The sequence below is a fragment of the Oryx dammah genome, unplaced genomic scaffold, assembly GCF_014754425.2.
Source record: "Oryx dammah isolate SB20612 unplaced genomic scaffold, SCBI_Odam_1.1 HiC_scaffold_16, whole genome shotgun sequence".
Lineage (NCBI taxonomy): Eukaryota > Metazoa > Chordata > Mammalia > Artiodactyla > Bovidae > Oryx > Oryx dammah.
Genome location: NW_024070200.1, coordinates 2941755 through 2969125, shown reverse-complemented (window position 1 = coordinate 2969125; position 27371 = coordinate 2941755). Strand labels below are relative to the sequence as shown.

The window sequence follows — 27371 nt, the reverse complement described above, 5'->3', positions numbered from 1 at the left end:
GCAGTTTTCTGCTGAACTCTGAATGGATCATGTTGACCTGTGTAATTTTTCATTATAAATTGTAGTTATCATTATTATTATTATTTTTGGCCATACCACGCAACTTGGTTCCCTTACCAGGGATTGAACTCGGGCCCTGAGCCGTGAAAGCGCGGAGTCCTAACTGCTGGACCTCCAGGGAATTTCCAAGTTGTAGTTATCTTTGTCTTACCAATGTGGACCTAAAATAATGATTGAGATTCAGTCTATTGGTGAGCATTGTTTTGAGATAAATTTTGTAGAATTTTCAATTGGTAAGTAAAGATTATGATTAGTAATAATAGATGTAATGATAGCTAATTAATATTATGTACTATACCTAAGGAACATGTTTAGTAAATGACTTAAAACTAAAGAAATAAGAGATTTTATCCCCTCATTTGAGTGAATCATGTTTGAGATCTCTTCACTCCCTTGATTAATGCCTGGCTCTGCCAAGTTAATAAATAAGAGTTTACTGGGGCTTGATTCTTGTATCTCGTAGACTCCCATTATGGACCATCATCGTGCAGAATGACAGTCCTGAAGATCCTGGCTGTAGTGCCAGAGGAGGCTTTGGGATTACCTGCACAGGCTCAGTGATGGCCTTCACACTTTTGCTCTCTTCTGTTTGCACGCTACTTAGCCCAGCCTGTTGTTGAATCTCTGCGGGCAGGTGGCATTTTCACCATGTGGTTAGCTTTCTCAAAGTTTGTAATGGCTTGCTTTACTAAACTGTCAAAAAACTCAAGCTAGGCCTAGTAAAAAAGTTAGCCTGCCCGGCCTCTTCAGACTCTTTCTGTCGGTCCTCACAGTGAGGCCCGTAACTGGCCACGCTGGCCCCTGTCACCCTGCAGCCTTGCTTGATCTGTCGCCGTCTCCATCTTTGCTCAGGTGCCCTCCCACACCTTTCTGCTCAGCCATTCCATTGCCTAAATGTTTGACTTCTCACATTCTCCAGAACTGTCGGGTTCCTGTTCCCTCCGTCCTCCCTTATATAGAAGTTCTCCTGGATTTGGTCCTCAAGCAGCAGCAGCAGCTCCTCAGAACTGGTGAAATGTAGGTTTCCAAGCCCAAGCCCGCATCTTGACCAGCTGAAACAGGAACTCCAGGGGTGTGGCCCAGCATGATGTTTAGCTCACTGGGTTTTATCTGCCTGCTCTTCTGTCTATGGAGTTCTCCAGGCCAGGATACTGAAGTGGGTAGCCATTCCCTCCTCCAGGGGATCTTCCCAACCTAGGTCTGCTGCATGGCAGGCGGATTCTTGACCATCTGAGCCACCAGGGAAGGCCTTGATACTCATGTGCTGAAGTTTGAGAACCACTGCTTTATGGGATCTAATTCAGAGCTCTCCTCATAGTAAGCAGTCCCTAAAAGCTCACTGGCCATTTAATTTGTGGATTATATTAATAGCCATTGATTAATGTGTTTGTCACCACAGTTACCATTTAATGAACATCTACTCAGTGCTGGGCACTAAACGAGGTGCTTTCATACACATTGTCTCATTCTCACAAACACTTTGCACAGTAGGGAGTGGTGTTTCCCACTGTATAGATGAGGATGGGGAGGCTCGGAGGAAGCAGTAACTTGCCAGGGTGGCGCATGGCTGTGAGAGGCAGCGGGAGGCCTCAGTGGGCCCATCAGATGCTACGCCGATCCCAGGGTCCTTCCTGGCACGTGACACTGCCTTTCGGATGCACCTTGTTCCTAGAGAGTGCCTACGAGCCTGTGGCTGTCCTGCGGTCATGGAGCAAGTGGCTGGAGTGCCCACCTTTCTGGACCTCCCCCTCATATTCTTAACCCCATCTGCTAAGCAACAACTTTCCAGCTTTTTTTTTTTTTTTTTAAGGTAGAAACAGACTGTTTTCTTAATACTCATTTACTTACAGTATATCAGAAAATTGGGAGGTAAAGGAGACTGAGATCATAGTCCAGCCTCTACATATTTGCATATCTAGCCGTTACATTATGTGTGCTGTTTTTCTCTCAAAAATCAACATGTATTTTTGTTGCAGTATAAACTGGTATATGCCACAACTCTGGCCCCTGCACTTATGTTATTTTTACAACTTTAAAAAATCATGCTACATCGAATTTAGAAAAATATTAATTGGTCAGAAAAAGTATTTTTGCTGGCTTTGCCTCAGTCCAGCTGTGCTGGGAAAGTGACATGAACAAGTGTTAGATTGCACGCTGCCGTGGCCCGGGGGGCCAGCTGCTGTCTCGGGGGAGGGCACGTTGTTCAGGTCTTCTTCCCTCTTAGACCGCAGGTCCCTCTCCCTCTCAAACCCCTGCCCCTCCACGCACATTTTGGGACAGGCAGTTAAATAGGAAAGTCCGTTTATTTTTAAAATTTTTATGCAGAATTAAGTGCTTGTTTCTTACCCTAACTATGTAAGTGCTTACTCTCACTATAGTTCTTGGTTTGAATGCATTTAACAAGTGTGAATTGATTATGTGAAATGTAAATAACAAGTAAATTGTTATTTATTTAATAATGATAATAGCTAATACTTAGGTAGCTATTTCTGTGGGCACTACCTCCAGTCACTATGTATTTTAACTCCTTAATCCTCCGATGCTGTGTTCTCTGTGATGTGTCACTTTGCATTTTTGAAATGGTACCCTATTTAGCGTTTGTGTTTTCCTGTTAGGACCTGTGTGGAGGATGGAATTGATGTGTGAATTTCCACTGACAAATAGATTCAGTTCAGTTCAGTCCGACTCTGCGACCTCAGGAACCGCAGCACGCCAGGCCTCCCTGTCTATCACCAACTCCCGGAGTCTACCCAAACCCATGTGCATTGAGTCGGTGATGCCATCTCATTCTCTGTCGTCCCCTTCTCCTCCTGCCCTCAATCTTTCCCAGCATCAGGGTCTTTTCAAATGAGTCAGCTCTTCGCATCAGGTGGCCAAAGTATTGGAGTTTCAGCTTCAAAATTAGTCCTACCAGTGAACACCCAGGACTGATCTCCTTGAGGATGGACTGGTTGGATCTCCTTGCAATCCAAGGGACTTTCAAGAGACTTCTCCAACACCGCAGTTCAAAAGCATCAATTCTTCGGCGCTCAGCTTCCTTTATAGTCCAACTTTCACCTCCATACATGACCACTGGAAAAACCATAGCCTTGACTAGATGGACCTTTGTTGACAAAGTAATGTCTCTGCTTTTTAATATGCTGTCTAGGCTTTTAAAAACATCAAGTAATCAAGGAGTGTGCTGGGGACACAGGCTGAAACCCTGTGATGAAGGCAGGTGGCGTCTGGAACAGGATGTCCCAGGCTTGAACACAGGCTCAGGCCACCTGGCTCAGCCTCATCCCGCACAGGACAGGCAGGCCCTGGCCGGCTCTGTGCTTGGGCCGGGCTTGTCCTTCTCTGGGGTCATGAGTGTGCCATGCTTTCTGACCACTCAGCATGTGTATTTGTGCTTGAGGTCCAAGAACTTTGGGATTTGAGCACAAACACTCAGGTTTGCTGTGGACAACAAGAAAATTTGGGGACGTTGTTATTGTGTCTCTTCTAGTTTAAAGACAAATCTAGCAGCAGTACTCTACATGGAGGAGAGGAGACCTTTGCATACCTCCCTGAAGACTGCCTTCTAGTTTATGGCCAGTTCAGTTCAGTCTCTTAGTGGTGTCTGACTCTTTGCGACCCCATGGACTGCAGCACCCCAGGCTTCTCTGTCCATCCCCAACTCCTGGAGCTTGCTCAAACTGAAGTCCATCGAGTCTGTGATGCCATCCAGCCATCTCATCCTCTTTCGTCCCTTTCTTCTCCTGCCTTCAGTCTTTCCCAGCATCAGGGTCTTTTCTGATGAGTCAGTTCTTAGCATCAGGTGGCCAAACTATTGGATCTTCAGCTCCAGTTATGGCCACTTACTTTAAAATGCTGCTGCTGATGGGATCTGCTGGTATTTGGAGCCTCAGCCTTTGTCAGAACCGTATGTACTACCACCAAGCTGAGCTGCTCGCCTGCGTTTCTCAGCTTTCAGTAGCTATGCAGCCTCACTTAAAATTGCTGCCTATTTCTGCCATCCTTCTTGCATTTGCATACAAAATTTCAATACATCCCTGCTGGCCAGAATTTTATTAGTGGACATTAGCCTTGGCTACAGAGGGAAGATTTTCTGAAAGACATTCAGGAGCTCTGGAGAGCGCTGTGGGTGTGGGCGTGGGTCTTCGTTGCTCAGGACCCGCAGCTCCAGAACTCGGACTTGTCAGGAGGTGAGCAGCACCCTTCTGCCTCCTCTGTCCACTCTCCTCACGGCTCAGCCTGGAAAAGGCTTACAGCAGTTGGGACTTGGCACCAGCTGAATGAGTGTCACTTGGTTTATGCTAAGCTTAACAAGTTTTGCAGAGTCTTCTATATTTCTTCACTCTGTATTGTACATGATATAATTTCAAGTTCTGACAACTAGTTGTTATTGTCTGATGTAGAAGCCAGAAGACCACAGGTGAAGGAAGGATACAGAAACGAAGGCTTTGGTTTCCTCTCCTTGGGTGCTTTTCCTGCATTTACTGGGTGTAGAGCTCCAGGTTTAGCTGCGGTATAAATTGATTTTGTGATTGTAGACAATTTACTTCCTTTGTCTTAAGTTGCAGGATCTTGAGAGCAAATGTGACTTTTTAAAAGGTCCCCTCTGGCTTCTGATTCTGTGAATGTGAGACCTAGATTACCTCTGTTCAGATAAGACCAGTGTAGGTAGAGATATGTTACAGAATTATTCATGCTGGGAAACCAGTTGCTGCTTCAGTCCATATCTTTGTGAATAGCTTTATATTTAACTTTTTAAGCTAGTGCTTGCAAGTTTTTAATTGTTTGTTTTATTATGTGAGATAGTGAAAAGTACTTAGAGTGAAGCAAATGTGCAATTGTTGCCAAGTGCTAACTTTTGGATTATGGTTGATTTCAGCCTTGAGTTTGAAACTGCTTATTCGGCTGGTTGGCCTGCTAACCTACATTTAAAATGCAGTATTGTCCCCGTGGAGACTACAAATACGATACTGTCTCTCTTGAGCCTAATATTTTTACTTCAAGCCTCCAGATTTTCAGTGCTAAAATGCTGCTGAATAGCAGAGGGCAGATGCCATTGTGGAACCTCTCAGCTGTTTCTTCTGGATTGAGGATAATCCAGGGCCTGGAATCTCTAGAAAAGCATGGGATTGATGATAAATTTGTAGTTCAGTTCTTGTGAGAAAGACAGTGTTTCGATTTTAGATCCACATTAGATGAAAAATTGGAAGGTAAATGTGGAACAGATTGAATTCCCCAAAGAGGACTCTGGGGGAAGTTATCTCTGGTGGCCACTGTAGCAAATTAGGAGGCCCAGCGAATGCTTCTCACACTGTAGCACTGTTGGAAGAGGGAAGCAACAGAGCCAGCCGTGGCCTCCTTATCTGTCCCCTGAATGGCTGGCTGCTGGAAAGAGTTTTCCTGCCTTACCTCATCGAGGAACATCACTGGTGCCACAGAAACATTCATAACAGACACCAGCAGTCCTGATGGGTGTGAAACTTATGATTTGGCCAGTTCCGAATAGTCCCATCACCTGTTGGTGACATGTCACCCCTGCTCACGTGTTTACCTGGTGTAGCTGCAGGCTTCCAAATGGTGAATTTTCCTTGTTTGTTCAGACATGTATTTGCCTGTGATCCTATGCTAGACCATGACATGCTTTTAAACTGCTAGAATAATTTTCATATAGTTTCAGTTTTTTGGCCTGTGTTTCCTTCTTTTTCTATTAAAAAATTATACAAGTAGTATAATAATTATTGAGGAAAAGTTAGAAATTAAGATAGGGGAAAAAAGTCATTTAAATGCTACCCCTGCTTTTAACATTTTTAATATTTTGCTAAGTATCTTTTCAACTTGTTCTCTTTGCAAACATATATCTCAGAATGAAACTTTTTTAATTATGGAAAATTTCTGACTTACACAATAGCAGAGAGAATGTCTTCCAGCTTCATCATTTGTCAACATGTGGCTAGTCTCATTTCATCTACTGTCTCACCCATACTGTATATTTTAAAACAAACCCCAAGCATCATATATTTTCTTTATATTTTTTCTACAATACGTATACTGTTTGGGGAAATAAAACCATATTTTTACATGTAAAAAGTTTACATTTGATCAAAGTCTGTTCTTTGACAGACTCATAAATATTTTTATAGTTGGTCTGTTGATATATAAGGATCTTTTTCTTATTTATTTTTTTACTTTTTATCTTGAAATAATTACAGATTCATGAGATGTTGCAAAAAATGTGCAAGGAGGCCCCCCACATACTTCACCTAGTCTCCCCACTGGTGATGTTTTGCCTCACTGTGGTGTATGTAGTTGGATGCCAGGAAGGTGACATTGGTGGATGTCTGGATTTCACTGGGTTCACATGGGTGTGTGTCTGTGTCTGTGTGTTCTCTGCAGTGTTATCTCGCTTGTAGATTCACGTAACCACTGCCACAATAAGTGTTTTATAGTCGGTTTGTTCAAATTCATTTTGTAGAGGGTTTATTTAAACTTACTTCCAAACACAGACCACACATTGTGTATACTGTGCATGCCTTTTAAGTCTCTTTCTAATAAAAAAATTATTTTGTTGTAATTTTACACTTACAGAAAATGACGATGACAGCACAAAGAACCCCCAGGTGACTGTTTAAGACCTGCCTGTTTGTTTTATCGTGTGTTTTCCCTCCGCCTCTTCTCATTCTTCCTCCCTTCTTCCCATATGTATATAGGTACATGTATAATATAAATAATTTGGGAGTAATTTGTAGACATCATGCCCTTTTATCCATGTAAACCTCAGTTTCTATTTCCCAAGAGCAAGATTTCCTCATATATTACCACAGTACATTTATCAAAATTAAACTATACCACTGATCTCATCTGAAGCTCAGATTAAAATCACAGTGGTTGCCTGCATGTTGTCCTTTAAGAGCCTTTTGCCCCTGGTGTGGGAGCCAGTCCAGCTACACAAACTACAGTTAGTTAGTTGCAGGCTCTCCAATCCCATTCAGTCTGGACTGATTCCTTAGTTTTTCTTTGTTTTCATGGCTTTGACATCTTGAAGAGTTCAGACCAGTTGTTTTGTGGTTAGATTCATAGTCTAGTTCACAGTTCTAGATCACAGTTGGGGCACCACAGAACTGCTGCTGTGTTTTTCTCAGGGCAGCAGGAGAGCAGAAAGAGGAGGCTGCCTTGCTGATTAAGGTTGTGTTTGCTACATTCATCCATTGTCAGGTTCTGCTTTTCTCTTTGTGATCGATACATAATTTGTGAAAGGATACTTTGGGGCTACATAACTATTCTTTTACCCATCAGACCTTCATCCACTGTTTTGGCATCCATTGATGGTTTTTGGCTGAATCAGTTATTACTGTATTACTGTGAGTTCCAGAAAAACATCTATTTCCACTTTATTGACTATGCTAAAAGCCTTTGACTGTGTGGATCACAATAAACTGTGGAAAATTCTGAAAGCGATGGGAATACCAGACCACCTGACCTGCCTCTTGAGAAATCTGCATGCAGGTGAGGAAGCAACAGTTAGAACTGGACATGGAACAACAGACTGGTTCCAAATAGGAAAAGGAGTACGTCAAGGCTGTATATTATCACCCTGCTTATTTAACTTATATGCGGAGTACATCATGAGAAACGCTGGACTGGAAGAAACACAAGCTGGAATCAAGACTGCTGGGAGAAATATCAATAACCTCAGATATGCAGATGACACCACCCTTATGGCAGAAAGTGAAGAGGAACTAAAAAGCCTCGATGAAAGTGAAAGAGGAGAGTGAAAAAGTTGGCTTAAAGCTCAACATTCAGAAAACGAAGATCATGGCATCCGGTCCCATCACTTCATGGGAAATAGATGGAGAAACAGTGGAAACAGTGTCAGACTTTATTTTGGGGGGCTCTAAAATCACTGCAGATCGTGATTGCAGCCATGAAGTTAAAAGACGCTTACTCCTTGGAAGGAAAGTTATGACCAACCCAGATAGTGTATTCAAAAGCAGAGACATTACTTTGCTGACTAAGGTCCATCTAGTTAAGGCTATGGTTTTTCCTGCGATCATGTATGGATGTGAGAGTTGGACTGTGAAGAAGGCTGAGTGCCAAAGAATTGATGCTTTTGAACTGTGGTGTTGGAGAAGACTCTTGAGAGTCCCTTGGACTGCAAGGAGATCCAACCAGTCCATTCTGAAGGAGATCAGCCCTGGGATTTCTTTGGAAGGACTGATGCTAAAGCTGAAACTCCAGTACCTTGGCCACCTCATGGGAAGAGTTGACTCACTGGAAAAGACTCTGATGCTGGGAGGGATTGGGGGCAGGAGGAGAAGGGGATGACCGAGGATGAGATGGCTGGATGGTATCACTGACTCGATGGACGTGAGTCTGGGTGAACTCCGGGAGTTGGTGGTGGACAGGGAGGCCTGGCGTGCTGCGATTCGTGGGGTTGCAAAGAGTCGGACACGACTGAGCAACTGAACTGAACTGTGATAGTTATAAAATGGTGATTTTCAAACTCCATTTTTCTCTCCTTCTACATGTATTGTGTGTTAGTCTACTGTAAGGGAAAGCCCTTTTTCCCTCCCCATTTATTAATATTAATATGAACTCAGATTCTTATTTCATTCCATGAAAATTCTGGAGTATTGTTTTTATGTTTAAATTGTCCCATCTCTGACCAGTAGTAGTTTCTCTGCTTTGTCCCCAGAGTCTTTTGGACCCAGCCTCAGAGCTCTTTCATAGTTTTCTTGCTCAGCGGTACAGAAAGGTGTTCCAGGTTCGTCTTGTCCGTTTCTTGCTCCGTACCTGGTGTCAAGTATATGGGCGCCTTGGTGACTTTAAGTGACAGCATTTGTGACAAATCGCTTTTGCCCAGTCTGGGCACCGGGACTTCCTGTTGCCATTTGGTCATTGCTTCTATACGTTTTTACCTTCCGTGTGGAGAATCTGAATTCCTAATGACATTCACATGATTTTTTGTTTTATTTTACAAGACATTAAGAATAACAATATACTGTTACTACTAATAGTATGATTACAGTATGACTACCATTTTAAGACTTCATACTTCTTTTTGTCTTTAGAATCCTATTTTTTAATTGCATTTTTCACTTAATGATATAGCATGTAATATCCTTCTTGGCTGGTAAGTAAATGTCTTCATTTTAAATGGCTACATGATATATTTACCCATTTCAATTTTAGAACACAGGATGTTAATAATGTTTTGTTAGAAAGCTGAGGAGACTATCTTTGTACATGTGTTTGATTATTAAAATTATTTTTAAATTTATGATTAGCAGCCAAACAGAAATGTGTATAAATGTAAAGTTCTATTAATTTTTCACAAAATAGGTCAACCCCAGATTAAGAAACTTCATTCCTGGCCTCCCCGAGACCTCCCCACACTCCGCAAGGGGCGACCACCATCTTCAGGGCAGCATCACAGACTAGATTTACTTATTTTGAATTTTAAGTGAATAGAATCATTTCATATATCCTATGCTGCTTTTGTATCTGGCTCCTTTAATTCAAGATTGTTTTGTGGTGTTTTTCCATGTTTTTTCTCCCTGTTTTTTCTCAGTGCGTGGTCTTGCCTGGTAGTATTGTATGGATAGCCTAGTATGGACGCTCCTTTGTGCTTGGGCCAGCCCTGGGCTGCTGCAGATTGTTTACCCACTTGGAAAATATTTTCTAAGGATAAATTCCTGGGAGCTGAATTTGTGTTTAAAGGATAGGAGGCTTTTGCTCTGTGTTGCCAGATTGCCCTGTGTAAAGTCTGTGCCAGTTTACGTTCCCGTCACAGTCGGGCGAGGCCTGTCCCCCCACATTCCTGCGTGTGCTGGTCTTACTGGTCCATTTTGAAATGGGGTGGCATTGCATTGCCACCGCTGTGCCAGTGCAGAATACACTTCAGGCGCCTAAAAAGGCATAGGGAAGAAACATCAGAAACGTCTGAGTGGCTATTATTGAGGTCGCCTGTAAGGCAGCTATGTCTTAAAAAGATTTGGCTTAGTTGGGGAGATAAGACATGTGACAAAGGATAGACGGTAGAAGTGCCAAGTGAACAGTAGTTCCTGTGATACTGTGAAACTTCAGAGGAAGTAGAGAGCAGGACTTTTCTTCGTGGTCGTATCTAGAATGGCTCAGTTCTCTCACTGCTGTGGATTTGAGGCTGCTTTCTTCACCTGAGGCCTGGCTGGACTAGAGAATAACTGTTTGAGTTACAGAGGCCAAATCCAGGGTTCTGCCCATTGATCTCAGTGGCTGATCGCCTTTTGTGTAAGATAAGTTTAATGTTCTCTCTAGCTCTCTCGCTTCCTGTTTGAAAGCCCAGCAATATATGAAATCCAGAGCACTGTCATTCGGTGTAAAATTAGTGGTACACAGCATTGCCATTTTTTGAAATTTCATATGTTGCAGATTGAGTAGCTCATTGTTCCGACTGAGGTTGGTTGATTGAAAAGATGGTAGCTTGGTGTGATTGAAATCGCAGTTCTAAGCTCTGTGAAACCTTGAGCAGATCACCACCTTTCCCTGGGCTCAGTTTCAGTGTAGGATGAGGAAATGGGGGTCAGAAAATTGGCAGGGCCTCCACACAGTTGGAGATCTAGGGTGTTTCTCAGTTAGAATAGGAGCCCCTCTGCAGAGCGCTGCTTGTGTTACTCAGCATCTTGAATCAGAAAATTGGAAAATCATTGGCTGCTCTGCCAGGCATGCGCTTGTGAACTGTGTGAGTGTCGGGAAGGCAGTAGTATGGCAGTTAAGAAGCATATAGGAGCCACTCACTGCCTTGGGATGGGCTTTCAGTTTACCAGTGTTGCCACCGCCCTTTCAGATGGCCACAGAATTTCTCCCCACCCCCACCCATTAGGAGAAGCTTTAAAAATATTTATTTTCCAAGTATTTGAAATATCTTTTGCAGAAATAAAAACATCTTCCCTTATCTTCCATTTGAGATGTTGGTATTCCCTTGGGACTAGATATGCATATTTCTATGCATGTTTAACAGAAGGGTTTAATAAAAATAGGGCATTTGAAAATGTCAGCATTTTAATGTGATGAGATCTGATGTTAGAATGTGGGCAGATTGATTTTACCTAATGTTTATTCATAGTTTTTCTTTAATGAAGAAATCAATATTTTATTAGCCTAAATGAAGCACCAGGACAACCATTTGTAGTGTTTCACATTGTGAGAAGAGACTCAACCTGAACGTGGAGTGCAGCGTGAGCAGAGGAAAAGATGGCGGAGGTGTCGCGGCTCAGCGGCTCCCTGAGTTCATTTTTGAAAGACCACTCTGGGGGAAGAGGAGTTGAGCTTACATAGCTGTTTTTAAGTGACAGGAGCCTCGGGGAACATGGCATGGGATGACAGCAGAAGCTTGTTTTTTCAGCAGACACGTGACGGACAGTGCTGGCCCAGGAGGAGCTCTGCCCTCTGGGGGCTGCTCCCACCCACCCGGAGCAGGAGCCCGCCTGGCTCCCGGGACGTCTCTCTCTGGGGACCACTGAGCAGTTCCCCAGGTTGTCCTGTGAAGCTGCACCAAACGTATGCCTCTTCTGACTGTGCGTCTCTCCCCGTGTTGGAAGGACCTGAGGGTGGCGCCCTCACGTTCTCCATCTCCCGATGGCAGGTGGCGCTGACCTTCTGTCTGCCTCCCTCCCTGGAGCTCCCTGCCCCACTCACTGCTCTGGCCCCGCTGCTCTGGCCCAGAGGAGGGCCTCTGGGGCGTGAGTGCCGGTTGCCTGTGCCAGGGTCAGGACGGGCAGGAACCTGCAAGGGCGACATGCCAGCTCTTCTCGGTGGAGGGAGTGGGTCTGGGGTGCCAGCGCACGTCTGTCTGGCAGTAGAGGAGGATGGGAACTAAGAATGGGGAGGCACTGTCTTGCAGGAATCACATTGGAAGGAAAACATGCCCCTACACCTGGCTTTTGCTGTTTTTCTCCAGGAAATTCAGAATAGAAAGAAATACCCCTGGTTTTCCTTATTTATATTTCTTAGAAAGTATTAATGAATGATGAGACATTTCAAAGCCTCTCTGATAAGCATCAAGTCCTTCTGTATTCAAAAGGAGAAATATGAGTTTCAGCGAGAGGAACTGACTTTTCTAAAGGGCCTTTTAAGTGTCAGGTGTTACTCTTCAGATGGTCTCCGATTGAGTAAAACAGCCCCGCGAGGCACATGCTTTTTGAGAGGGGGGGTCTGGGGTCTGGGCCAGCCTGAGCGAGGCCCGAGTGTCTGAGTCCCACTTCAGCAGGCCCAGGAGCCTGCCGTCACACAGGGACAGAGTTTTAGGGTAGGTGCTGCCTCCAATGGTGTCTCATCAGCTTCCCGTCAGAGCAGCGGAGGGAGCAGCGGGCCTGGAATTCAGCAGCCCACCACTTGCTTCTCCTTGACAGCTGTTTCTGTTCCTCTGTTTAGAACATGGGAGCGGCTGTAGTTCTTCGGGGCACAGGTCTGTAACGACCGCCAGAGGAACTGATGCTTGAGGGTGCTCTGTAAGCCGTCAAGTGACCTGGTATGTGCCAACGAGGGTGGTTTTCCTTCACAGATGGGCGCCCAAGAAGGCATTAGTTGTTGGCTGGGCTTTTGGTCAGCAGCAGAATTACGTATGTATGTGTGTGTCTGGCTCTGGGTTTCTTCTGCTTCCCGCCGTTCCTTTACTTTTCTTTCCCTCCGTTTTCAAAAACGTATCATTCCTACAACAGAAACTTAAGGATGCCTTCTGTGTGCCAGCCCTATATTCGGTGTTGGAGGTGAGTGGGGAATAAGACAGATAAGGTTTTGTCCTTTTTGAAACACTCCAGCTGTACAGTTGGCCTGTACAGCTTATAACTTATACCAGTTATCCCGAACCTGACTTCTTAATACCCCGGCGTCTTTTGTTTTAAATGTGTGAGACCCTGAATACCATTCATGCCACTTGTGCAGCTGTTTTGAATGTACCTGTTGGTGAAGAAACGTGAGGAGGCTGGAGTGCGCGGCTGTCCCACCGCAGGAGCCTGGTTTGTGTCTCCTCCCTGGGCGGCCGCTCGGCCTCTGGCGGCGCCTGGCGGCTGACTGTTCCCTGAGTAGGCAGCGACGTATTTGAAAAATCCCTGGTCGGTACTTTTGTCACTAGGGCCCCAGGTTATCTTCCACTCTGGTGGAGATGATTTGTATTAAATAGTGCATTGCTCTTTGTTCACGGAGCAAGGGGGCCTCAGCTCGGCGTGCTCTGCGTCTGCTGTCTCCAGGCCCGGGCCCGGGAGGCGCTTCCTCAGGATGGCCAGCGGGGTGTGGTCCCGCCCCAGACGGCGGACTAGGCCCGCGCAGGCACGAGACCCCAGGCCTACCTAGGTTCAAAGTCTCCCCCAGGAAGAACTGGGGAACGGTCTGTACTGTGGTTTATTTTCAATCCCCAGTCTGGAGCTAGGACTCTTGAAGTCGGTGATCCTCTGTGGCCCCAGGAAGGAATCCCCTGCCCACTTCCGGCTCCTGTTTTGGTCGTCTGAGAGGTGGTCAGAAGGAGTGGTAACAGCACCACGGCCCTTCTTCGCTTTTCAGATGGCATAATGGAGCCCTTTGATGTCACTGGGGCGGCTCCAGCTAGTTTGGATTAATCCATTCAGGCTGTCAGTGAGTCAGCAACCTCCTGACTTTTTTGTTGTTTTTAAAAGGACTGTCACCGTGTAAGGAGCACAGTTCCCATGTTAGCGCTAATAACTGTGGCACAGAGGGATAGGCACGCAGTGGCCACCCAGCGAAAGAATGCCTCGCAGGGTGGGCTCGGGGGGAAATGGCACTGGCCCCATGGTGGGCAGCATTTGTGTGATGGGGAGGAGTGGGGAGTGTTCTGAGGGAAAAGAGGAAGGCCAGGGAGGCAGGAGGGTGTGGAGAGCCCAGACGGCGTGTGAGCCCGCACCTCTGCAGGTGTGTGTGTCAAGGCCCATCGTGGATGGCCCCTGCCTGGCCTGTGGATGCCAGCTAAGGAGTTTAGCCACTGATGCGCCGGGCAGGGCTTCAGAGGTTCTGAGTGGGAGAGTGACGTGAGTCTTCGCGAGGGTTAATCTGGCAAGCGTGGAAGACAGCCTGGAGGTGTGGGGACAGGCGGGGAGGGGCCTGGTGCCGAGCCACGGGAGCGGCCCCTGGGCTTAGGCGGCCTGGCGGAGGGTGGGGTGCTGGGCGGGGGGCACCTCGGAGGCAGTGGGCCTGAAGCTCGGGAGAGGGGCCTTGGGTGGAGGGGAGCCATATAGTGTAGACAGGGTGAGCGTCTGGTCTGGGGGGGTATTAGATAGCGTTTAGATATGCCACTCCAGTACTCGTGCCTGGAAAATCCCATGGGCGGAGGAGCCTGGTGGGCTGCAGTCCGTGGGGTCTCGAAGAGTCGGACACAACTGAGCGACTTCACTTTCATGCATTGGAGAAGGAAATGGCAACCCACTCCAGTGTTCTTGCCTGGAGAATCCCAGGGACGGGGGAGCCTGGTGGGCTGCTGTCTCTGGGGTCGCACAGAATCGGACGTGACTGAAGCGACTTAGCAGCAGCAGCAGCAGCAGATATGCCAGTAACTGGACTCTCTTTTGGCAAGTTCTGTGAGACTAGTTCTCTCTGAGGTGGTTCTCAAAAGGGGAAGGAAAATGGGACATTTTTTACCTTTATCACCTATACACCTCCCATGTACCATCATCTGGTGTGCCTCTTTCAGAAGAGGTCTTCCTGAGATTTTTTTCCACACCACATCAAGTGCTTTTGGGCACTGAGGAGTATGAAGTAGCAGGCTCCCGTGAGGAGGACGTGGCTGGGCACACGTGCTTTCCCTGAGCTCCCGGAATGGCGTGTCCGCCCGCCCCTGGGAGGCCTTGCCTTGCTGGTTCTCCTTCCTCCTCCGCATTCCTCTTGGCCCCGCAGCCTTCCTGTGGACCAGGGAGGGGTCTGGGGGAAGGTGTGAGTTGAAACTGTTTCTTTTGCAGACCTCTGTGGTTCTGGAAAGATAAATGGTTGTTAGTGCCTTGCTGAACTGACCCAGCTGACTTCATATTTTGACAGTATTCATCATGAAGAGAATTCCAGGGGTTTTTAAAGGATCAAAAGTCCAAGGAAAAAAGAAACAAAACGTTTTAAAGTTTGTACTTACTGACTGAGGATTTCGGTTAACCAGCTCTGTTTCTGTAGTAGGAATTGTTTAAAGCATCATGTAAATTTCTTCTGTTGAGAATGAGACACTGATAAATGTAGACAGTAGCTCCTTACGCAGAAACTAATGAGCATACCGATGAAATTTAATCTTACTATTGAAAAATCACAGTTCTATTCACCTTTTGTGACAAATACTATATTGGAGCTGAAAAACCAAATATTCTTATCAGTTCTTAGAATTCTTGCCAGTTCTTCAAATGGGTAAGCCTTTTAAATAATTGGTTCTGCTATAAATTGACATTTAAAGATGTAGATAATGGAGCACCGCACGAAAGAAGCACCTGTGCCCCGTCTGTGAGGGCTCAGCAGAGCGCCGAAGAGCGGAGGTGGCTTTGTGGGGTGAGAGGGTGGCGGCTGTTTAGTGAAGTAGCTCTGCTTTCTAAGGGAGTTTTTATTAGAATTCGTGATTGTAATCCTTGGAAGGAAAGTTATGACCAACCTAGATAGCATATTCAAAAGCAGAGACATTACTTTGCCGACTAAGGTCCGTCTAGTCAAGGCTATGGTTTTTCCTGTGGTCATGTTTGGATGTGAGAGTTGGACTGTGAAGAAAGCTGAGCACCGAAGAATTGATGCTTTTGAACTGTGGTGTTGGAGAAGCCTCTTGAGAGTCCCTTGGACTGCAAGGAGATCCAACCAGTGCATCCTAAAGGAGATCAGTCCTGGGTGTTCATTGGAAGGACTGCTGCTGAAGCTGAAGCTCCGATACTTTGGCCACCTCATGCGAAGAGCTGACTCATTGGCAAAGACTTTGATGCTGGGAGGGATTGCGGGCAGGAGGAGAAGGGGAGGACAGAGGATAAGATGGCTGGATGGCATCACTGACTCGATGGACATGAGTCTGAGTGAACTCCGGGAGTTGGTGATGGACAGGGAGGCCTGGCGTGCTGCGATTCATGGGGTCGCAAAGAGTCGGACACGACTGAGCGACTGAACTGAACTGAACACTGTGATCATATAAGTGATTAAGTACTAAAGTTTGTGTAACGAACTAAAGTATTTGAGAGTTGAGATAAAGGAGCCAACTTGGAAAGTGGTAGTTGGGAAAATGCTTGCTGGAAGTGGTGGGACTTGTACAGGTGGATAAGATTCCTGCGAAGAGGGGTAAACGAGACTATCCCTACCAAGAGGGCAACTCAAGCCAGGAAAGAGGGGACCTCTGCCCTCCCCAGACTCCACGTGGGTGGACGGCAGGACGAGCTGAGTGGTGGGACACGGCCCTCGACCCCTCCCTTCCTTCCCAGGTTCCTCAGCGGTAAAATGCGGTTGGTATAAGTGCGGACTCTGGGGGGCGACTGTGAGACAAGATGCGATGCTAAGAGTCAAGCTCCTGGTGCACAGGAAGTGTTCAGTGGACCGAAGTTGCTGTGGCTGTTAGGGAGGGTGGAAGGGCAAGACCGCTGGGTAGTCGTCATGTTATGATGTGATGGGAAATAAGAAGCCCTTGCAGCACTGCCCCCAGGTAGGTTGTCCCCGGGATAAACCAAGAATGGTAGCGACCATTTGGGTGCTCATGTGTGCTGGCTGCTTTATCTCTGTTATCCGTGGGCCTCTCCTTGGCCCTGTGGGGAGCTTCGTTCTCTGCGGCTGTGAGAGAAGTGATGGCACCTCCCCAGAGCCACCCGGCCACCTCTTGGGAAGGCAGGGTTTGAACCCAGGCCTGCCTGGTTCCAAAGTGTAGGCTCTTTCTCCTTCTGTTAAACTGTCTTGACCTGGGAAACCGTCTATCGGGCTGATGACCCCATGGGGAAGCGGTGGCTGGCTCAGGTCATTGGCACTGTTACTGAAAGGTGGGTGGGTTCTGACCCCACTCGCCAGAAAAAAGGAGGGGGAAGAAGAGGAAAGAAGATAGTAACCCAGCAGTGGAAAAAGAGACAGAACTCGGTGACTGGCTGTCAGAGGGAAGAGGAGAGGTGGGTTGGAGGTGATGGTGCAGCTGGAAATAAGGGCAGGAACTGGTGGTCCCGACGTTCCCCTCACCTGGGTTCACGCTTCAGAAAGCTCAGGCACCACGGCTGGAGTCCCCAGGTTTCTCGGAAGGATAATTTCCTGTAGTTGGGCACCTTGTTGTCACTTCAGGGCTCACAGGAGTCTTGCTGGTGTGAGTGACATGTTGCCTGGCTAGTGTCTGCTGCTCTGGTGCCGTCGTTGCCTTTGGGGCTTGAGGGGGAGTGACCTTAGGGAAGAGAGGTGCTTGCTTGTGTTCCTCGGGCCTCGGTCTGTGTTTGTGCCTTCTGGGTCAGTGCCGCCCCCACCAGTGTTGAAAGACCAGTTTTGAAAATTGCACTGAGTAGGGGCTTCTCTTTGTTTTCCATCGCGCTGCACAGGCTTCTCGTCACAGTGGCTGATTGTTGAGGAGCAGGGGCTCCAGGGGTGCAGGGTTCAGTAGTTGCCGCAGGTGGGCTCAGGACTAGAGCACAGGCTCAGGAGTTGTGGTGCGCAGGCTTCGTTGCTCCGTGGCATGTGGGATCTTCCCGAATCGGAGGTTGAACTCGTGTTCCCGGTATCAGCAGGCAGTCTTAACAACTAGACTACCAGGAAAGCCCTGGACTGATACTTTTGTAAAATAAAATAAGGATTCCTAGGAAAAGAAACTGAAAAAGACATTTAGGAAGCAAGTTTGGATTTTTTGTTATTAGATTCAGTGGGTATAAAATCATTCTGTCACATTGCCCTTCTAAATGCTTATTCTCAGTCACTACTTAGTTTTGACTGCAGACTAGCAGACTACTCATGGTCTGGTACACTTTGAGAGCAATAATCTAGGAAGAAACTTTGTTAAGCAAATTAGTAAACAGGACGCTTTTGGAATATTTACATCATTCGAGAGTAAAAATTGTCCATCAGTTGGCATTTGAAATACTGTAGACCTGTGTTTGTGTGCGCTAATGACAGCATCTTTTAGTAAGGTCCCCTGTTGGGGCAGGAAGGCAAAAGAGCTGTTCCAAGAACTGAGGTTGACATTGTGAGGGATCCATGAGTTTAAAACTAGTAGCAATATTTGGAAACAGTGGTGCTTTAAACTTCCTCTGTTCTTCTGAGAATCACTATTTCTTTTGCTCATTTAATTTGAATTACTTTGTGTTTTCTCTGCTTGTTTCTGAATTGTTTTTTTATGTTTTGGTGCATAATTTTATGTATATTCTTTCATGGGGTAGTTTCTTAAACAAACTGAAAAAAAGAAGTCTCAGTGGTTGCATATGCTAATATAGAGATCATGTAATAATTTAGCGGTTCTAATTTCAGATTCGATTTTTGACTCTCGCCATCAGTGTATCTTATATTTTGAGTTGTCTTTACTTTTGCTGCTGTTTCCTTGCCCTGAGGTCATTTGCTGAGTTGTCCCCTTACCCTCGACTTCTCTTTCCCTCCTTCGGGCTGAGCCCAGGAGCTGCTTACCCCTGCTGGCCTCACCTGTCTGCGGTGAAGGGGCTCCTGTCCGGACCCCCCCACCTCTGCCATGCACCCACCTCGCACGTCACAGGACGCTCAGGCCCCGCGCACGGCCCCGTTTCTGCTTGCTCCAGATTTGGGGCTTCCTTCCGTAGCCCACAGTCTGCTTAGCTCACCCTCTGGACAGCGCCCTGGGGTTGGGAAGAGAGGTGTTCTCCCCACTGCAGCTGCGGTGAGGCAGGGAGAGCCCTCCATGCACGCCTTCACTCCTTTGCCCTGGGCTCCCAGGGTCACTCAGCTCCAGACGGCCCGGTGCTTGGGTTCTGAGCCTCATCGTGAGGTCCTCTTCTTCACTCACTGTTTGTAATCTGACAGACCTAGAATACTCAGTCACTGTCCCAGGCCTCTTCGGAAGAACGAGATCTTCAGACCCCACACTTGGGGTGGTCCATAGGAACCAGAGCAGTGAGCCCCAGAACCGCACCCAGGGCCGAAGTGGGTGTTTCAAGGAGACGTTCGGTTGTCTCCACCGGTGATTCTCTGATAACAGGCAAAGGGGCGGCTCACCTTCATTTCAGCAGCATACTAGATTGCACAGAAGGTTTCTCATGAAGAAAAAAGTCCTGCTTTTAAAGAGGGGAGGCACTTTGAAACTCACGTGTAGCCCACGCCAGAAGTCAGACTTTGGAGTGCCCTCTGTCTCCCCACCCCCTTTATGGTAAAACAGGCCTGGGCTCCATATCCCGCCCTTCTGTTTCTTCGGTAGGTACTGGGACCTCGGCTGGGTTATTTACCTTCCCTGAACTTGTTTTCTCGTCTGTAAAATGGGGGGAACGTGGTCTCTTTTGAAGCGTTATGATAAGGATTAAGATGATGCCTGTACCAGACTTGGAGTGTGGGTTCAATGAGTGAAAGTCACTTGAAAGCTAACGTATGAGAGACTGTGACCCAGTGCAGGCGCCGCTGCCTCTGCGTAACTGGCCGAAGTCCTGGCTCGCAGCCTGAGCAGGCGTCAGGATCATCTGGAGCACTGTTGCACCTACGGCTTGCTGGGACCACCCGCTCAGCCTGGTGGCTCAGTTCCTCTGGGGTGGGGTGGGGTGGGAGAAGGTGCGTCTCTGAGTTTCCAGGTGACGCTGCTGCTGCCTCCGCTGGTCTGGGGACCACACTTTGAGAACAACTGGGCTGCAGGTAAACTCACCAATGAGCTTGTAGGTGCTGGAGCTGTATTTGAAAGCCGAGCTTTTATGTGGTTAGAAAATGCTTGAAATATGTTTTACAAACACTGTATTTAGTATCTCCAGGATTTTTACCTCCTGAAGTCCAGGAGTCTTCATTAAATATATGTGAAGAAGAATAAGTTGCAAGAGTAACAGTTGTAAACATATTATGGATAGTCTAACAATATCAGATTGGCCGAGGTATGTGAAAGTGTTTTTATAAAATGCTGAAAACTGCAAAAAAAAATTATAAAAATTAAAATATTTTAATATTTTAATTTTTAAGATTGAGCATCATAATGGAGTATAAAATAGTGTATCTTAGAGTTCTCATCTCAATGTGCTGTTTACCTTGTGTATTTTTCTCTTTCTCCTCCAGGCTGCTGACTTGAGTAAACCAATAGATAAAAGGATATACAAAGGAACACAGCCTACTTGTCATGACTTCAACCACCTAACAGCCACAGCAGAAAGTGTCTCTCTCCTAGTGGGCTTTTCCGCAGGCCAAGTCCAGCTTATAGACCCAATCAAAAAAGAAACTAGCAAACTATTTAATGAGGAAGTAAGTAGCACCCTGTCTTAGCTGTTAAGAACCCCTATAAGAATGTATACGTTCTTACCGAGGGTATGGGCCTTACAATTTTACTCTTTGAGTGAAGCCCATTTTCCATCCTCAGCTGTCCTACCTAGTGTGACCCAAATTTAAATGTGGTGCGTTAACTTGGTGACTGTTACCTGTTCTTTATTGGGCTAACTGTTATTTTGTGCATTTTTGTGTCTATAGCAGGTGTTTTAAGAAAAATTGTTTTTATAATGGAGATAAGGATGAGACTAATAGCTTGATCTTTATAATTTAAATAAGAAGATAAAGAATTCTAAACTGTGTCCACATCGCCAGAAAATTTCATGCAGATCAAAGAACTTGCTAATATTTCCTTAGTTTTCGCAAACGGTAGATAAAGTGTTGATGTGTGTGTTTGACAGGCATACATCTGAGAATTTGCTCTCTTGCTCTTGAGAGCGTTTGCTCTAACATCACCTCTGATGTGGTTAGAAGTCCTGGCCCTTGAAACTGGCTGGCATGGCACGAGCTCCTGCCTGTGTCGTGCTGTATCCTGGGATTCCTGGTGGCTCCAGTCTCATTCCTGAAGGAGCCCGAGAGATCTGAGCTGTCTGTTCAGAAACATGTCAGAACCTTTAAACCTGGGCAGATGGAAGTTGCCGGATAGATTATATCTTTAAAAGCTTTTGGAGTGGCTTTTTAGTCCCAAGTCTTGCCATTACATATTTGATGCACTTCCTCTGCTGTTTCAGTGTGACTTTTCCTAGTAAATGGAGCGGACGAGGTCGGCTTGCTGAGTTAGAGGCCCTGGCTGCAGTCTCCTTGTAACCTCAGCCCTGGGGTGACGAAGTCAGGTCACCTGAGCCCCTGTCGGGAAGGGCAGGAGGTTTTGCATTGTTGCATGGTCTAAAAGTTATTAACTTGAAACAGAAGTAAGTTATAGATTCTGGTTTTTAAGAAAATAATTTTGTTTGGGAAAGAATACTCCACTTGACAAATTGCAGTTAAAATTCGGATTCTTTTGCAGTCCCTATGGTATATGCTGTCCATGTATATCCAGTGTCCATCCACAGTGCTCCCATTGGACTTTGCCAGTGGATTTGGTGACCTCTTTTGAGCCATGCCATCTCCTCTTCTAGTTTCATCTGGGTTGACTGGAACAAACTTGCCATCTGGATTGACAAACTAGAGAGGAAAAGTATTTAATCCCATTTTCTGTTTAAAAAAAAATCTTAAGCAGAAAATTATTCTGTTTACCTAAACATTTTATTAACAGCATCTGAGGGAGTGATTTCTAAGTGGCTGGATGATTTGGGGGGAGGTTGGTGGTAGGGAGAGTGGGGACACAAAACTACCCTTGCCTGCACTCTCAGTAGAAATGCGAACTTGGCGTCCTGCAGGGTCTGTATTTAGGTGGGGACGTGCTTTCGGCGGGGAGGGACTGGAGCCACGTAAAGGGCGGTTGGTAAACAAGGTCGGGAGGCCGCCCGGCTGTGGATGGCACAGCCTGCCTCTTGGAGAACAAGAAGGATTTGTGTGCCATCACTGGAGGGGGGTGGCGTGCAGCAGAGGCCCCAGGGCCCCGAGAGCACTCGGTTGCCTCAGCTCGCCCCATTCCTCACTCAGGGCAGCCGGGAGCCATGGGCTGCAGCTCCCCACCCTCAGGGAGTGAAGCGGAGTTACCTCCTCCTCTTTGTACATTTTATTTGGAAAGTGGCTGTTCAAAGGGAGAGGATTGTGTGTGGTTTAATGCCAACTTGGCATTTACAGCTCCAGGCTGAAATTGATTGCCCTTCACAGTGAGGGCGTTCTTTGACCGTACAGATGGCATTCTCATCGGATTTTGGTCAAGATGTCTTAGAGACAGGGTCATCGGAGGCTTGTTTCTCAGAGGGTGCTAGGGATGGTGGTCACAGCAGTCGTTGGGGCGTGCTTTGCATTCGTGTGAGACTTGGAGGTTTCCGAGTATTTTACTTGCTTTCTCTGCACGGGCGGGCGGGCTGTTGTCTCCACTGTGCAGACAAGGAATTAGAGAGAGAGGGTAAGTGAGTCGTCCAGACCCGGCAGCAATTTGATGATATGCTTAGATCCAGAAATTAATTCCACGCATCCTTACTGGCCATAGATAGTAAGCCCCATCATAGCTGGTTGCCATATGGGCCTTGTCACCTCCGGAGCTCACTCTTCTGTGAGATGGACAGGGAGGATGTGGAGTGTGTGTTATGAACAAAGTAGCAAGAGAGGTGGGTGTTAACTGCACTCTTCAGGATGTGCCAGATACCATAAAATAAAAACAAAAATTCAGCGAGGGAAGTTTGAGAAAGCTTCCAGAAGGTGACATTTGACCTGGGTTTGAAAGATGCAGAGGAGTTGGAGGAGGATGAGAAGGGCCTTCGAAGCTGGAGAAAACACCTTAGCATGTGGAGAAACATGAGGCCAACAAAGGAGTCCAGACCTCAGTGCGTGGGCCTTGGAGTGGCTGGAGGTGAAGCTGGACAGGTGAACCGGAACCAGATTGCAAAAGCCTTTCGTGACATGCTGAGAAATTTGGATCTGACACTGGAGGCTGTGGGGCAGCCTCTGGGGTTTTACTTAATGAAGGGAGTGATAGGATCAAGCGTGTTTTTTTCGGACTCTCGTCAGCACTTGGGGAAGGCGGGTTGGAATGAAGATGGCGAGACGAGTGAGGGGCTCTAGTGGCTGTCCAGGAGAGGGCTGAGGACTTGGCCCGGGGTCGGGGCTGTCTCCTCATTCATTCTGCAGACCGTGGTGGCTGACCGCGTGCAGAGAGCACCTGCCCTGTGCTTCCCCTCCAGAGGGGGGGGAGTGTGAACAGTGCCACACACACACACATGCACGCACGCACATGGCACGTGGTGGTGACTTGTGATGTCAGAGGAGACAGCGGGCCTGAGGGAGAGAGGCAGACACGGCGCCTGATGGACAGGGACGTGGGGCGTGTCTCGGAGGAGGTGGTATGCTTTGAGCCGAGCCTCGCGTGAGAAGGCCCCCCCAGGTACGGAGCTGGAGCTGGAGTGTTCCTGCAGGAGGGAGAGCAGGGGCAGGCCCCTGTGGGAATGAGCCTGGGGCCAGGAGCCCTGGGAAAGGGGTGTGGAGTGAGGGCCTGGCTGGGGTTGCTGCCTGGCCTCCGTGCAGGGAATCTCGCACAGGGGAGCAAGAGGTGGTCTGCTTTGTGTTTTTGAAAATTACTCTGGCTCCATCTTGGAGACGGAGTTGGAGAGACAGATGAGCAGATGCTGGGTTTCTGGCTCACTTGGCGCACTGGTGAGAGGGGAAGGAGCAGGTACTGGAGCAGAGTGAAAGGTCAGAGTTCCTTTTCCTGCTTGTCAAGCTTGAGAGGCCGGGGTAGTTGGGTATGTGGATCTGGAGCTTCAGACTAGAGGTAAATTCTGGGAGTGGTCAGCATGTAGATAGTAATCACGTCCCTGAGATTAGATGGCAGGTCTGTGGAGAAAGCACAGTAGGAGCAAAGAGAGGTCTGCTGCATCCTGGACGTGTCTAGGACTGAGCCCTGTTTATACCTCAAGGCTCTGGCCATCTGTTCATTGCCTGCAAAGGGGCATTTACAACAGTTTATTACCGTGAACTTTACAGACGCAGAGTGAGCGGCTGAGAACTTAGCCTCTTGGACCCGAGTGCCCAGAGCACAGACGGCAGCCCTGCCCCTTCCTGCCCGCAGGGTGTGGGTTTGTTCCATCGTCTCTCCTCAGCCGGAAGGTGGATAGACGGGCTCCCCAGCTGGAGGGGTGGGGAGGATGGGAGGCCAGCAGAGGGCCTGGAGCGCCAGCCCTGGGGAGAGCTCGGGAAGGTTGCACACCGGGGGAAACCAGAGGTTCCTTTCACCGGGGCTTGCAGGAAAAGCTGCTTGGGAGGTAAGGTAGCAGCAGTTTTGAAGAAGCACAATAATTTTCCAGAACAAGAGGGTAAGAGCAGGGCAACACAGAGAATAAACACTCGTCAGACAGGTGATGGGGCCTGTTTATCCGGACTGCGGCGTCTGTCTGTCTGTCTGACTCGTCTGAGGGCTGCTCAGCCTCTCATGATACACAGGCACACACGTGTGCACTCGCTACAGTACTGATGACTAACCTTGGCCTCCTTTCTGAGGGTGTCTGCTACACGAGACTAGCGCAGATGTTTGGGTGGACGGATGGGATAGGTGGGTGGGTGAGTGGAAATGAAGTTCTAGAAATCCACATTAGACCAAAGATGGATGAAATTTTCTGTCTGGGAATAGAGTGTATCTTAAAAGGTGATTTTTCTGCCCATTGAATAAAAAGTTTTAAATACTTGTTTATACAAAAAATTGGGACCGAGAGAAGTACAAAAAAGATAGGAAAACATGACCTGTGAATCCCAGGGCTCACTTGTTGGTTTATCACGTTTGTAGTTTTTTATGTTTTCTAAGAGGTGAACTTGTCAGACTCACACTTTCCGTTAGAGATGCTGGCAGCCTTCACCTCCCAGTTTGGCCCTCAGTCCACCCAGTTCTCTCTGGGCGTCTGAGGTGAGCCCTGCCCTCTGGGCTGTCCCGGCTGCTGTGCCAGTGGAGCCAAGCTCGGGAGGAAGGCAGGACGATGCCCTCTGGCCTCCCCTCAGGAGTGCTAGCCCGAGACTGCTTTCTGCAGCCTTCAGGGTGGACTTCGGGGCTCTCCTCGTAGTGTCACCCCTGACTCTGATGGGATTTGGAGTATCTGATGGGCTCTGTTGAGTGTCTTGGGACTTCTGATGAGCTCCCAGACCATGCCAGCTCCTTCATAGTGAGAGCTACTGGTGGGAGGGGGTCGCCCGGGTCAGCGTTCAGCCTGGTGTGAAGCACCCCAGAGAGGTGTGGATCCACTTGTTCATCACTAATGATTACAGTGTACTGGGGAAGGAGAGGCGTAAAGTGGCAGTTCCTGTGTGGTGATGAACTCAGGCCTGTTCGTCTTTGTAAAAGTCCTGGTTATATCGGGACTGTGTCCACAGAATGGTAGGTAACTTGAGAGTGTTTTCAAATGTGTCTGATTGCTGGGTTAGATGGAAAATCTCGAAAGACCTGGTCGTCTCAGCTGCTGGCATCCCTGGCGTGTGATGAGCGCCCCTGTCGCCTGTCTCCTCTCTCGCAGGTCATGGCCAGGGCAGCAGGGCACAGGCTGCGGTCTCCTTGGTGGGCACCCGGCCGGCCGCTGCCCGCGCTGGGCCTTCTTCTCAGCCCAGGCCCCCGGGGCAGGGAGGAGAGGGGCCCAGTTTCCAACATTCTGTCTAGTTACCCTGCGAAGAGTGGCTCTGGGCACTTGGTTAGTTTTGTTTCTGTTGCTTTTTTTAATCAAAGGAAGGAAATGGGCATGTAATGATCTCCTTAAAGTTTTAACATTGGTAAAAGTGGCATTTGATCCTCTTTCCCAGGCTTTGAAACCCCCTCTCCTGATGGTAGTACTTGCTGAGGGAGCAGTAAGTGCCTGTATAGAATCAAAGCTCTTGGTCACTGTTTTTGCTTGTGGCTACATTGTGGCTTTTCCAGTAGCTGCTGTGGCTTTTGAATTGTTTGTTTTTAGTGTTTTTGTTATAAATTAATATCTGCGTTGTAAAATGCGTACCCGTCCCTCCCCAGTAATTTTTTTCCTGCTTATCATGTTGATAGCAGTGAAACATAAAGTGTGTGTGCTTGAGAAAGCTTCATTTTAGCAGTGGTGGCTTTAATATGGTTACAGGTTTATTTTTATTGTTTCCTTTATACTAGTTTCATACAGTTAGAAGATCTTGTTTGTGAATGACATTGATGATGGTAGTTTTGATGCTTGTTGCGTTTCTTCACTGGATTAATTTTAGAAATGAGATGGTTTCTTCTGCATCCAGAATGGTGATTACCAGGGGGAGAGTGGGTGAGGGAGCCCACTTCCTGGGCAGGTGTCTTGGCATGCAGACCTGGCATACTAATGCCCAGATTATGGACATTATGGGATTTTATGGGAGTGATCCTGGCAGTAGGCCTCCGAGCATTTTGGTGTTTTCCTGTTTAATGGAGAGCCCAGCGGCGATGCTAGGCAACCTGAGAGCCTGTCTCACCCTGAGACCTGCTGTGTCCTTCCCGCTGAGGCGGCCCCCCTCAGCCTCTCCTCTGCAGCCTTGGGGGCTTGCTTCTCCTGGCCCCCACACCGACCCTGTGCCAAGAGGGGAACGTGAGGGGCGGGGAGCAGGGGCCCTGGCCTGGCCCCATGCTCACTCAGCAGCAGTTCCTTCCTCTCCTCATGGGATTTCCGGCTTGTTTTCTCTGCTTGCCTGGGTTTGGTCCCGCTCGCCGTAAGGAGCTTGTCCCCAGAGTTTACACCCCGCTCCTCTTGGGCACCTTCTGCCTTGGCTGCGTAAGTGTCACGTGTCTGGCGGTCGCTGTCCACAGCCGATTTCCCTGTCCTCCCCGGTCGTTTCCCTCAGCGCCTTACGCAGTGGGCGCACATGACGTCTCCCCAGCACGGCCGCCGTCCGCTTCTTTCTGCCACATCCTTCCCAGGCGCTGCCCCTCAGCTCCTCGGAGTCTGCTCACATGCCTGCCCCACTCCGCCCAGCCTCACCCCCTGGGAAGCCATCCATCCTGCCCCCACCTCTGGTCGAGTTTAAGAGCTTCTTGTCGGGGGGGCAGTTGTCACAGGCTCCAAAGCAGTCTCTCTCAACCCGCACCGTTCTGTGCCTCCCGACGGGAGATTCCGCTTGGTTCTGTGACTTCCCTTTCCAGGAATCTTGGGTGTGAGCCACAAATTCAATGTAAAATTTTCTATTAGCCACAGTAAACCATTTAAAAAATAGGTGAAGTTGACATTTTATCTAATACACCCAAGTATTATTTTAGCATGTAATCAGTTTAAAATTATGAATGAGGTGGTCTCCATAGTTTCCCAGGTCTTCAGACTTCAGGGTGAGCTGTGTCCTTGTAGCATGTCTCACTCTGGGCCAGTCACTCTCCAGGGCTCAGGGCT

At 47.8% G+C, this 27371-nt stretch overlaps 1 protein-coding gene across 6 annotated transcripts in view; it reads left to right on the top strand.

The window, feature by feature from the left end:
- The window catches only part of WDR20 (WD repeat domain 20), a 66766-nt gene that overhangs the window by 24799 nt on the left and 14596 nt on the right, over window positions 1–27371 (top strand). For 4 of the 6 annotated variants that reach the window (XM_040256882.1, XM_040256885.1, XM_040256884.1 and 1 more), the window contains exon 2: window positions 20215–20397. The exons of the other annotated variants lie outside the window; for them this stretch is intronic. In XM_040256882.1, coding sequence (XP_040112816.1) covers window positions 20215–20397 — 183 coding nt within the window. The remainder of the gene's footprint in view (window positions 1–20214; window positions 20398–27371) is intronic. 6 annotated transcript variants of the gene reach the window in all.